The 14,211-nt window shown below is 40.3% G+C and overlaps 1 protein-coding gene across 4 annotated transcripts in view; it reads left to right on the top strand.

The window, feature by feature from the left end:
* HNF4G (hepatocyte nuclear factor 4 gamma) overlaps window positions 1-11,915 on the top strand; it is a 96,663-nt gene extending 84,748 nt beyond the window's left edge. For 3 of the 4 annotated variants that reach the window (XM_083187301.1, XM_083187302.1, XM_083187303.1), the window contains 6 exons: window positions 198-353; window positions 3,579-3,666; window positions 3,829-3,981; window positions 4,534-4,770; window positions 6,281-6,403; window positions 10,890-11,915. In XM_083187301.1, coding sequence (XP_083043427.1) covers window positions 198-353; window positions 3,579-3,666; window positions 3,829-3,981; window positions 4,534-4,770; window positions 6,281-6,403; window positions 10,890-11,008 — 876 coding nt within the window. In that variant the 3' untranslated portion in view covers window positions 11,009-11,915. The remainder of the gene's footprint in view (window positions 1-197; window positions 354-3,578; window positions 3,667-3,828; window positions 3,982-4,533; window positions 4,771-6,280; window positions 6,404-10,889) is intronic. The other variant, XM_083187300.1, reaches the window with a different exon arrangement.
* Window positions 11,916-14,211: the final 2,296 nt, after the last annotated feature.

The following is a 14,211-nucleotide window of genomic DNA, read 5'->3' as shown; positions in this document are numbered from 1 at the left end:
GAAATAGGAACAGGATTTGTCCAGTCTCATGCATGCTGATAAGAAACCCATGATACCAGCAGAGTTTTTCAATTATTTGGATGATTGCTTCTGTGGTTTTAGTTTAAAAATAGTGTAAGCCAAGGGTAATTTTTCATGTGAATTGTATTTTAATATAGTCTATTCATTTTCTTTCCTTTTTTTTTCAACATGGCTAGATCACTTCCTCAAGTTCTGGTACAAGTACTGACATAAACACAAAGAAAATTGCTAGTGTTAGTGATATATGTGAATCCATGAAGCAGCAACTGCTGGTCCTGGTGGAGTGGGCAAAATACATCCCAGCCTTCTGTGAGCTTCCTCTGGACGATCAGGTAAAAACAGCGGAATAAATTAAATAAGGCTGCTCTTTGAATCAACAAGGCACACACCATTAACAATGCAATATCCATAAAAAATAATACTCAACTGTCTTACCATTCTTTTATGGACAGCAGGTGAAATGTAATGATTGCACACCAAGGATGTTTCATTATGCAGTGATTTGGATTCCCTTAACTTTCAGTACATTTTCAAAACAGAATCAATACAGTATGACTGCTTCCAGAACACGTTCGCTACCATAGGCAACCTCAAGGTCATTGCCTATTAGAAATCAAATAGAGAATAGAAGAATAGGTGTTACCAGGTGTAAGCAAATGTGGACCATTGTAGCATGGGGGATCCAGTCCAATCACCTTTGATAAAGCTGTCAGATGACAGTGACACATGTTAGGGAGCACCGGCTTGTTTTAACTGCTTTTTGGACTGATTGGACTGGATCCCCCATGCTACATTGGTCCACATTTGCTTACATCTGGTAACAAGTCCGGATAAATAACTGCATTTCCAACTGGGATACCACCACCTGCTCAATTTCTGGATTGGACTTTCGCATACTAGTGAGGAAAAAAATTAAGATATATTTAATTGTAATACTCAATTGATCCAATTGCTCATTAGCGCTCCACCTATTCTTTTTTCTTGCACAAATTGGGGTTTGACACCCCTAGTGGAAGCTGCTTGGCTCAACACCCATATAGACACCTGTCTTTTTTAACCCTCTGGGTCTTCAATAAAAATGTTCTTCTAGAAATCAAATAGGTTCCCTAAAAATGCAATGTATAGAATACTTCCATACATAAAATGATGAGTATTCCATTTATATTCTTATTGCACGTGTGGTAGTATATGACAACAGTCATAGGTGGAAATATACTAAGATGGCAGTTCTATTTCAAATGGGATGTTGCTATGCGCAACCAATCAAAATCGACTTTTTATTTATTTGGCACCTTCTAGAAGATAATAGAATCTGATTAGTTGCCCATAGCAACATCCCATGTGAAAAAGAACTCCCATCTTAGTAAATTCCCCCCATAATGTCATCACGTAAAAAATGCATCATGTCAATGAGAGAAAGTTGATGGTTATTGTTCATGTTGACATACATCATGTAGACATTGATGAAATGTAGACATGTTAGAATTTTGGCCAAGTGATGGCTAAAGGCAGCTCCACACAGTTTCTGGGTCCTGGTGGTTACAGTATGTGACTATCAGTTCCAGGTTAGACTGCCAATCATCCTGTGTTCTGGTAATTATTCCTCCCTTCTCCCTAACTCCTACCCCTAACTCTCCCTCTAGTGCATAACCCTACCCCCACAGCTCCCCTTGCACAACCATCCCTTCCACAGCCCACCTCTAATGTTGATATCATAATTGTAGATAATATTATGTCACCATTATGCATGTTGTTTCATTATTTTGACTACATTACCTTTTGCACCATAAAGCATGAGGCGCATGGTGCTACTTCCTGTAGATGCTTTGCCATGGATAGCAATGTATGACTTTCATACTTACGCTTTGCCATGGATAGCAATGTATGGACTTTCATACTTACGCTTTGCCATGGATAGCAATGTTTAGACTTTCAGACTTTTTCCCGGACTTAGCCTCTTATTCGCATTGCAACCACATATAAAGTCACATACTGTAGTATCCTATGCACTTATGATGGTGTTTATGTCATAAAGGAATACGTGTAAAAATGCAAATTAACCATGTGTGACATGATGCAGGTGCAGTTGGTCACCAGCAAGTTGTTAGACAGTCATTAGGTCGACACCATTTGGTCGACCTACATTTAGGTTGACATGTGTCTAGGTCAACATGTAGGAAGGTCGACATGAGTCTAGGTCGACAGGGTCATTAGGTTGACATGGGTTAGGTCAACAGTCAAAAGGTCGACATGGGTTTTTTCACAGTTTTTTACCCAAATGTTGACACAGTCAACATGGACACAGGTCAAAGTGCACCATGTCCCCGCGCATGGCTCGCTGCGCTCAGCATGCTTCGGGCTCGGTGCTTCACTGTGCTCGGCACACTATTTTATTCTCCCACCGCGCCCTAGTGGATGGTAGGGCTTGAAATACTGCCTGTCGGCATGTGTTGGCTCAAAAAAACAGTGAAAAACCCCATGTCGACCTTTTGATGGTTGACCTAACCCATGTCGACCTAATGGCCCTCTCGATCTAATGACCCTGTCGATCTAATCCATGTCGACATAGACTCATGTTGACGGGCTCCTATAAGCACATTGACTGGCAGAGTACCCACCCTTTCCACACCACATTCCTGTATCTGCTATGCATTTCGCGATCAGTTCCCTTCTTCAAGGCAGTGATCACTGCGGTTTTCAAACTGGGTATGCTCAGTATATAAGACTAGAGTGAACACATGGATATTTGGTAGATGTCCTTTCAATTTGTAATGGAAAAACAAATCCCATAAAATTTATACTTACTTGTAATGTATCCTCAAATGTATGTAATAATAGTGTTTAATTGTACTACTGTATATCTATAATGTTGTTGCATGGTTGAATGTACAGTATGCCCAGGGCCGGCGCTACCCACTCAGCAGCTCCTGCAAAGCAGGGAGGCGCCATGCTGAAAAGGTGCTCTCTCCCTGCTCTGCTAAAGCTGCCTCAGCCCTCACTGTCACTGCCTGCAAACCGCCCGCGTGTTTGCAGACACAGCACTGAGATGTGAGCGGTTTGCTACACAGTGAAATATTTGCACAGTATCGGCTGCACCCTAGCTGTGCAGCCTACAGTAGCTGTGAAGCCAGATTCAGGCCAGCCATGTGTTGGGTTGTGTGCGATGTCACCCAGCCGTCGAAGCCCTCCACCTGACATGCCTGCATTGTCTTGACCACTCGCATGAAATGCTGAAGCGATGCCCCCACAACAGGCCATCAGTGGCAGGGAGGGTGGGTGGTGATGGAGGCTTGCATGAAATGCTGAAGTGATGCCCCCGCAACAGGCCAAAGGCAACGGAGATGGTGGACAGTGCATATGCTCCCACAAACGAGCTGCAGCTTGCTGCAATGGCAATGTGAAAGGGCGCAACATTTATGGTTTGCAGGAGGGCGCCGAACACCGTAGCACCGGCCCTGAGTATGCCTGGTCATATTTACTCTAAAGTGATAGGTCTATCACCGTAATATAAGTGTATAAAGCTAATATTACATGTTTTATAATTCTTATTTTCAAAGGTTGCTTTACTGAGAGCACATGCTGGAGAACATCTTCTGCTTGGCGTAACAAAGCGTTCCATGATGTTTAAAGATATTTTACTCCTAGGTAATATACTTTAACTATGTATTGCTTAGTAGACTTGGGAAATAACACGATCTACATTTGCAAATATCTAAACAAATGATACTTTATTGATTTATTTAACTGTATATTGATTTATAATTAGAAATTATTTGTTAAGTAATATTGATAAATATTTTTTTTAAGGGAACAGCTATGTGATCCACCGAAATTGTAATGAGATAGAGATAAGTCGTGTGGCTAACAGAATTTTGGATGAACTTGTCCAACCATTCCAGGAGATCCAGATAGATGACAATGAATATGCCTGCTTAAAAGCAATTGTATTTTTTGATCCAGGTAAATTATTTCTCATAAAAAAAAAATATATTTTTTCTAGGAATCTGTGTTCCAGGAATATAATCCAGTGTGCCCAGGATGTTTGGATGAGCATATAGGGTGAAATGTAATAGGGTGAGAGAATCAGAAAGTGAGAGATTTGGTAAGAAATCTCCAAGTTTTTTTAAAGCGGAAATTATTTACATTGCAAAACCAGTTTGATTTTGCAGTGTATGTGATTGCCGCTTTAAAAAAAAATAAAAACTGGGGATTTCTTACTAAATCTCTAACTTTCTGATTCTCTCACCCTTTATTTATTAGTTAATTAATTATACCAACTGCAATATGAAATAAAAAATAAAAGAGCAGATGCAGCAACAATTAGAATGATAGTCTAACATTTAAAATGAAAACCTTGCAACTGCTTTGGTCTAATTATTAGAGATCAATTTAGTATCCTGTTTGATTGAACACATGTGAATTATACAATTCCTATTACTGATTTTATAAAATCTATTTTAAAGGAAACATTTGGAAATTGAGTCATATGTACTGTATGCGTATTTTCCACAGATGCAAAGGGGCTCAGTAACCCAATGAAAATTAAAAATATGCGCTATCAAGTACAGATCAGTTTGGAAGACTACATTAATGACCGACAATATGATTCTAGAGGTCGATTCGGAGAACTTCTTTTACTCCTGCCCACTCTCCAGAGCATTACGTGGCAAATGATTGAGCAAATTCAGTTTGTAAAGTTGTTTGGATTAGTTAAGATTGACAATCTTCTCCAGGAGATGTTACTAGGAGGTGAGTTCTTTTTTTTTTTACTGATGGTATATTTGTGCATATGTTCGGTGCCTTTACTAGTTTATAATATTTCCTATACTTAATACATTTAAAACAATTTGGTGCCAATTGCCACATTAATCATTTCCAAAACTATTCTGATTAACAGAGAAGTGGCAAATGGGGCAAATAAAAGTTTACACACAAAATACAGTTGACTACACAAAATACAGTTTACTACACAAAATACAGTTTACTACAAACTCCAGTTATGACTACATACAGTATTAATAAGTATTAAATAATGATGTACAGTATTGTTTGAATGATAGTCTACACCTAATTAAGACTGATAATGTTTGATCTGTTGGTAAAAACGACAAACAATGATAATTAAATATAAACAGTGGATTGCCCTTTCTTTTGAAATGTAAAATATATGATTTGTACTATCCATACTCAGCTGGGTAAAATTTAAATTTTTATAGTTCTTCTAATTTTGGGGAAAATGTTTTAATTATTGCTAAGGGATACAAAAGCCCTCTTACAACTAACTTTAGTAAAACTGTGTATACTCTTCTCAATTATACAGTGTATGCAATTTCATCATAGCCTTGTTTTTTTTAGATGTTGCAGGCATACTTAGGGGTGTTTTAAGAGAGAAGGCCCATGTGCAGGGTCCATGTGGGCCCCCTTCTTTCTGGCAGTGCAGTAGACTTTAGCATTGTAGAAATAAGAGAAAATACTTGTACACTCTCTAACACTAAATAATGCTAATTTGAATAATTGTAATAAAGTCTGCATTATATTATAACATAGAGTAAAATGGAGATGGTTAGGTGCTGTGGGTCCCCAGATTCCAGAGGGGTAAATATAATTTTATTAGTTCAAGGTGTGCAGTGTGCACCCCCCTGGACTGAGGACCTATGTGCAACACACACTTTGCACCCATTATAGATATGTTAGTTGAATATGTTATGTGTACCCATTAAATTCATATACCTATACATTACCATTTTAAAAAGGCAATGCAAATTACACACTGCAAATGCATCGGAGCCAAATACATGCAAATACCAATAATGCAGTCTTTCGTAACTTAGCCACATCACTTGTGAGTGGAGGGGAAGGGTGAAGATTGAGCTTTGATGAGGTGGGGTCAGGACAGAGCTTTTATATGTTGGTGGGGGGGGGGATGTGGAGGGTTGAGATGGAGCCATGAAGGAGGTTATAAGGAGAATATAATAAAGGGTGTGGATCTGAGTGGGGGATGGAAGCTTAGGTGACCTGGCATATCACAGATTTGTTAAGCTAGCATTTTATAAATAACTTGAAAGCTGTGGAATAACCTTATTTGCTTTGGTCACAAGTGTGATGACTAAGGTAATATCCACAGTAGACATACAGTACCTTAAATATTAAAAATAATATATTTAGAATATGTAAGTTAGGTGGTAATGAAACACCTGTCTTCTTCAGAACAATTCTCTGTATTTCCAATATTTTCTATAAATACATGTGTTTTAAATAGGTTCTTCAAACGATTCTAATCACATACAACATCCGTCTCATCAACATATGTCTCAAGACCCACTACTTGGACAGACTCTGCTGGTTAGCTCCATGTCTGCTTCATTACACTCAGAACAGATTGGTGAGTAATTCAGCTGTATTACATTTTCTATTCGATAAACAGAATATTGAGAAGGAACAAGATAGTTCAGCACTTCTAGAGTTCCCCTTTAGAGAATGCCTTAACACCTTAAATGCCGGTGTAATAAAATAAAGTCACCATCCATCCAATGAAGACCAGAAGAATGATCCTTTTTGAATTGCTTCTAATTATGCAGCAAATGGTATAGGTCTTCATGGATTTCTAAACTGCCCCTAATATCAAGCTGTTAATGACCATTACTCAAACTTCATGAATCATTTTTTTCTGTTTCTTCTAGACTCATCAATTACTTGTTAAACATAGGCATTGCCATATTTACTGATGTTATGTTTTTTTAACAGATATTTTAAAAATGGTGTCTTGATTTATTCAGTTCAGTTCATCCATTGAAAATGAGCTAAATAGCACAATTGAAACTCACATGTAAATGTCCCACTAATTAGCTCAATTCATTTGTTTGACAATAGTATTGATTTATGAGTCCTTCAAAGTTTACATTGCTGCAAATCACATGAGTTTGGACTTAAAATACACGATTCACAACAAAATTATGTTTTTACAAGTGATTCCTTGAGTAACTCGTATTTGCTGTCTTTCAACACTAGTTATATCATACCAGTCAAAGTTCCTGTTTTGTTCTCTTATTACTAGAGTTACTTTGAGTTACAGATACGGTTTTCTTGTTTTTAAAGAATATTCTTGTTTTACCAATTCATTTGTTTACTTTTAATAGTTCTTTAGACCAGTAGTGCTCAACTCCAGTCATCACGTTACACCCAAAAGGATATGTTTTGTGGATTTATTTAATCATGCACAGGTGAATAAATCTATTTTTTGGGTCAATAATTATCCCACCTGCTTCCACAGACAGAAATCTGTAAATATGAGCTTATGGTGGTACTTAGGAACCACTGCGTTAGGCGTTTAAAAAAAAAATGTCTTTGCTTCTTCCGCTACATCATACTAATGTACTTTTTTGTACTAAATAAGGCTTTATAAGAAACAAATAGCTAATCGGCCAGATGCCCCACCCCACAGAGAAGCCGTGCCAGGGCTGGCTGCCAAATCTTAGCTTGTGGGAAGGAATAGAGCACTGACCCACCAACATTGGCTCACCCTTACAAAGTGTTTTAATGAATAGAACAATTGTCTTTCTCAAAGTACAGAATAAGATTTTTTTAAATTGCCACTTATTGTATTGCCATCACAATTCAATAGTGTAAAACTACACTGGCACTAGGTATTCATAACTGCAGTGACTGTGTATGGTGCATCACACTTACTTTCCTCCGGCTGGTCATTGGTAAGGCAGAGGTCCCAGGGGGTCCCCTGAATAATCAGGAGTTTAATTACAGTTGCATTGTGGGAGTGGACTACAGGTGTCAGTGCATTTAACATATAGCAGGGATAACTTCTGAACACTCTCCTCCAGCACACAACATAATGGTTACATTAGATCACGTATCACGCCAACTCCTCCAGCACATCACTTAATCGGTTACATCAAGGCACCTCCTCCAGCACATCACTTAATTGCAGCATCATAAAAATGGTGAACAGCAGTACATAGCAGGACATTCATGCAACCCATAGTGCTATACATCACAGGTTACTGTCTCTCTCATCCATAACGAGGACTCTTGTCAATGGGGGGCTACTAAGCATGCCATGAGGCTTTGACCACTCACCCAGATGCATCCTCTCCTGAGACTCATACCTGGCACTCTTCTAGGGCACCCCTACAGGTGGGCATCACCCTCTCACTGGACTCTGAGTACTGCTGCTCTCACAATGCTATCTCTCTCTCTGTGAGGTGCCTTGCTGGGACTGGCAACACTCCCCACATGTGCTGTGAGGGGCTGCATTCTCCTCATGTTACTCTGCAGAAATGGTCTCTATTCACAGCAACCCACATGTGCTGTTGCTCACTCCATAGAAGGGGTGCAACTCATGGCAGCTGTTTCCAAAGCTGGGGACCATGGGAACGATGGCTGGCCATCCCATGGTTCCAGCAAAAATGCACCTTCTCCTGGCTAACAGTCCACACGTCAGCTTTTTTCTAACTTACACTTCCGATATTCCCCCTCTGCAGGAGACTTGCATGTGAAAGCTGGCTGAACTCCAAACTTCCCCCAATCAGTACACAGCAAATAGCCCTTGTTATGCATGATAAAACTACATGCTGTTAACTCTTGCAGTATATGTTAACCCTTGCAGTTCCAGGGTATTACAATAGCACATCCAGATATGGTTCTAGGCAAATGTTTGGTCCACCACCCCTCTCCCTCAAACATGTGACTTTTGAAAAAAAAATTCTCATCTGCTCCTGACTGGCAAGGCTGCCGTCCAGACACATGGATATCTGATGTAAAACACTGTCCAGACTCCACTGCTGCTATATCTGTATATAAGGGAGCAGAAACTAAATACTAAGACAAAGTCACAGGTAGAAATAGGAAGAAGTCAGTGTTGCAGTCTGGTCAGGAAATTCTGTTAGTCTGCTCATATTTTAAAAGTGGTAAAAAGGGCAAAAGCGACCTGTTTTGCCCTGTAAATGATTGTCACCTCTCAATTGCAGTCCATCAGCACAGGAGCCCCCCAGGGCTGTGTACTCTCACACCTGCTCTGCTCCCTGTACACCAACGACTGCACCTCAGAAGCGCAATGAGTAAAGATAATCAAATTAGCTGATGACACTACCATCGTTAGCCTTATCAAGGATGGGGATGAATCGGCCTACAGACAAGAAGTGGACTTTTTGGCCCAGTGGTGCAGCAGAAACCATCTAGAGTTCAACACACTCAAAACTGTTGAGATGGTAGTGGACTTTAGGAAGAAGCCTGTTGGTGTTCCTCTGCTAACAATTGCTGACAGTGTGGTGTCGCAAGTTCCTAGGAACCACAATCTCCCGGTTCCTTAAATGGAGGCCCAACACTGATACTATTGTTGGAAAAGCACAGCAGAGGCTATTCTTTCTTAGGCAACTGAGGAAGATCAACATCCCACAGAAGCTTCTGCTTCTCTTCTACTCCGCGATTGTGGAGTCTGTACTGTGCTCCTCGATACTGGTCTGGTACGGCTCCGCCAGTGAGAGAGGCAAATGCAGACTTCAAAAGGTAGTCAGAACTGTGGAGAAGATAATCGGGACAGACCTTTCCTCAGTCCAGGACCTGTAGCTGTCCAGAGCAAAAAAGCTGGCAACAAAGATAGTTAAGGACCAACTAAATCCTGGCCATGGCTTGTTTAACCTGCTGCCATCAGGCAGGTGCTACAGATCTATTCCCACCAGGTCCACCAAAATCCTAAAATGTTTCTTCCCTCAACGGTTCACCTGTGAACACCTCACTGTCTACTCGTGCCATAACCCTTTGCACATAAGCTAACACGGTGTCCCCTTGGAAAAACTTTCTGTATGACTGTACATGTTCCCCCACCTGTTTATATTGTTTATTGATTATACTGTATGCTGTTTACTTGTTACCCACCTGGCTGCTGCACAGCAAACTGAAAACAAATTCCTAGTATACACAAGTATACCTGGCCAATAAAGCTGATTCTGAATTTACAGGCAGACTCACAATTTGCAGGGTAATACATATTGCCCATGAGTCTTTCATATTTGGATCCAGGGAAAAGTAATTGGACATGGCAGGTCTTTCAGAAAACAGGACCAGATCTGCCTTGCCAAATGAATTATAGATAATAATTGGAGTGAGACAGCTTTTTGCACATATAGGGCCCAATTCAGACCACAGCGGCCGATTATCAATAGACTCTGCATGTGGATGGTTTACAGTAAGCATGTACGAGGCCATGCTTTAATGAAGTCTTGCTACTTTTTCTATTTGCATGCAAACTAATTGACAGGAATTAGGTGTCTGTGGTTTGAAACTGGCTGATTAGTGGGAGTGCTAAGAAAAATATAAGCGTGCTAGAAAATTTCCGGGAGTGTCTGGGAAAATGCTAGGCGTGCCTGAGTGTTTAAGGGGAGGGTGTGTGATGTCAGCTCCAGGACGGCTATGCCTATTTCCATCGCGCGCCAAGTACGTCTCTGGCTACCATGAGCCTGCGATGACTTGCGCCAAGTGTAAAATGAATTTGATGGTGAGCCTGTTATAATGGGTTTTGATAATATTTGCACGCTTGTGAATGGATGTGTAGCAATACACATCCATTTGCACAGAGAGCATATCAATTTGCAAAGTTGGATTTCACTCTAGCAGGCCAGCGTCCTAACTGATTGCCGGTCGTGCCGATTTTCGGCCATGCAATCAGATATGAATCAGGCCCATAGTTCAAACAATGCTTTATTAATTGTGTGGTAATTATAATATCACATTACTTTACAATATCATGATTACAATGAGTATTTGAATGTAAAAGTTATTGAACGTTGAATAATTTAATGCATTTATGTTTAATATGAACATAGAAATAATTCATTTGTATTTTCTGTATATTTTAGCAACCCCTGAAACACCTTTGCCTTCCCCTCAACAAGGATCGGGACAGGAACAGTATAAAATATCCACCAATCATGCTACAGTCATCACACATCAATCCATCGTGAAGCAAAAGCCTTGATATAAGGTGGATGTATAAAAGATACATACAGTATAACACAATGGACACTGCCAGTTTCACTGTTATCATGATCTACAACCTCAAGTACAGTAGGACTTGACATAAAGGGTTAACTTTAGTAGGATGAGAGATTCAGAAAGTGAGAGATTTGGTAAGAAATTTCCAGTTTGTTTTTTTAAAGCGCAATCATTTACACTGCCAATTCAAACTGGTTTTGCAGTGTAATTGATTGCCGCTTAAAATAAAAAAAAACTGGAGATTTCTCACCAAATCTCTCACTCTGAATCTCTCATCCTATTACCTTTCACCCAAAATTCACTAATATCAATAACTTGCTCAATTACTGTAGATACTTTGTATGAGTTCATGTAGTAATTTTCTAAATAACTTTCTGAATACACCACTGAGCTTATTGTGTGTTGAAATTAATAATTATCAGATTTAGCAATATATTATAATATTGCTCTTTTTGCAACTCTTACAGACAAACATATAAAGGTAAACTCTATATGGTATATAGTAAATTATGTACTTTATTAAAACATGTATTAAGATGTTTTACTACAAAAACTATATGTAACTCATATTTCATATACTAGCTAGCCAATTGTGTTAGAGTAATGCAAAATTATCTTAACTTTTTGGAAAAAATAGGTATAAGGTTAGCAGCCATTGCTAGTATGGATGTTGACCATAGTGTAATAAATGTGCTTTTCTAATTTTGTTTTTTGTTTATTGACATAAACTTACTGTATCAAAACCTGAATACTAATACATTTTATTATAATTGTGTTTTATCTTATTTTACAATTAAGTTAGATCAGCTAATTTTTACATACAAGATAATAATAAACAATGTTTACAGTACATAAGTACATACGCCACTGTGATACTATTTAATATTTCATTTATTCACACATTTATATGTATGTAACACATAAGGTAATGGTAATATACATTCTGTATATCTATCTATCTATCTATCTATCTATCTATCTATCTATCTATCTATCTATCTATCTATCTATCTATCTATCTCTATCCTGTAAATAGTATCTGTATAAATGGTGTCATTAATCTGTGTATTTTGGTATTTTGATGTCATCACTACCATGTGCCTTAGATTCCCCTGTAATATAGGGAACACTGATCCCACTGCAGGTTGAGTCTCCCATATCCCAAAAAAGTTTGAGCGCGACTGAGATACTGGAGTAATACCTTTTCTTTTTGATAGTTCAAACTTTATTTAATTCACAAACTTATAAAAACTATTGTATAGAAATGACCTTCAGACAATGTGTGTAAGGTATCTATACTTCAATGTAAGGGTGGCCAAACCTGTCCTCAAGATCTAACAACAGTTCATGTTTCTCAGACAACCTGTGGATCTATAGTAGGAATAAATGCAGCATGTTTGAAAATGGGGCAGTTAGTAATGACTACAGGTGTGCACCAGCTAGGTGATTTTGAAAACATGGACCGTTGGTAGATCTCGAGGACCGGTTTGGCCACACCTGCTTAATTTTATGTTTAGACTTGGATTCTTTCTCTAAGATATTTCTTTATGGTATACAGATATTCCAAAATATGGAAAAACACAATATCCTTCTGATGCCAAGCATTTTGGATATGGGAGACTCAACCTGTAATTTGTAATAATTGTATATTATTATGACTATTCCTGTGCACATGAAATCCATGTTTGCATAAATCAACTTTGTCTTGTGCTTTATGGTCAAAGTACACTTCATTGACATATAGTATAGGGCTTTATTTTCAATCACACATAAGTCCAAATCTGATGCACACCTCAATGGTCCAAGAATATGTGTGCACTACAAGGAACAAGAGATCTGCATATGCTTATGCACATTGGGATGTGAAAGTCTATAGGCCCCCATACACTAGGGCGACTTGTCCTTAGGACAAGTCGCCCCCGACTTCCCCCTGAGCTTCCCCGGCTGCTCCCCGGGGGAGCTTGATTAGATTGGCACTTGATGTGCCATTTTTTACATGTGATAAATCGTCTCGATTTATCACATGTAAAAAACCCGGGGAGCAGGGGGGGGGCTACAGAGGTGGGAGCAGGGGGGGCTGGGGGTCTGTGTCCCCTGCTGCTGGGGACGCTGCGGGGGACAGCGTCTGTGCTGCGAGGCGGTAGAGGGAGCAGGGGGGGCTGGGGACGCTGCGGGGGACACGTCTGTGTCCCCCGCTGCTGGGGACGCTGCGGGGGACAGCGTCTGTGCGGCAAAGCGGTAGAGGGAGCAGGGGGGGCTGGGGACGCTGCGGGGGACACAGGCGGCATAGAGCCGGGCAGGGGGAGCCGGCCGGGAGCTGTCAGTAATGAATAAAAAAAAAAAGCCCATACAATGAATGGGCAGCCTGTGATTGGCTGCTGAGCGCTCTCTCAGTCAATTGCTGACTGGCTGAGAGAGCGCTCAGCCAATCACAGGCCGCCCATTCATTGTATGGGCTTTTTTTTTTTTATTCATTACTGAATACTGACAGCTCCCGGCCGGCTCCCCCTGCCCGGCTCTATGCCGCCTGTGTCCCCCGCAGCGTCCCCAGCCCCCCTGCTCCCTCTACCGCCACGCCGCCCCACTAGGTCCCAAGTCGGGTGGTCGGACGTGCAGCAGGTCCGACCACCCGACGCAGATCCGATGCGCACGGGACCGCGCATCGGATCTGAGGGGACATCAAAACTAGCCAATTTTGGTCCGATTTCGGCCAGATCCGACTGATCTGGCTGAAATCTGACCAAAATCGGCTAGTGTATGGGGGCCTTATGTGTTGCTCCCTGCATGACTGGATATACACTAAATTTCTGGGTGGCTACCTTGAGAATTCATAGAAAAGATTCATCTTATAGGTTTATCATGTGAGTGTCATGGGCATGTATTTAAAATGAAATGTTTGTTCAAGGACATTTGTTCCTAATGTACCTTTTGAATGTGACTGGTGTGTCATTGAAATTAATTTGCTCATCTCTTGGAGAAGCCCAAAAAGGGGATGCAAATGATCACTATGAGAGAGGAGCCAGGCTCTTGCATAATTTGAACCCAGCATACCCCCTACAGACTTGCCATTCCTGGTATGAGCTCCCTTTCCTGCCCACTTCACTAGGAAGTCAGCGGGTTGCAGGATATACACCCATTCTTCCAAACCTATGGTAAAGTATTGCAAAAATCGGTAGTCTACTGCAC

Source organism: Crinia signifera, chromosome 5, assembly GCF_055691185.1.
Source record: "Crinia signifera chromosome 5, ASM5569118v1, whole genome shotgun sequence".
Classification (NCBI taxonomy): Eukaryota; Metazoa; Chordata; class Amphibia; order Anura; family Myobatrachidae; genus Crinia; species Crinia signifera.
Note: the sequence above shows the minus strand (reverse complement) of the source record. Positions and strands in the feature narration are given on the sequence as shown.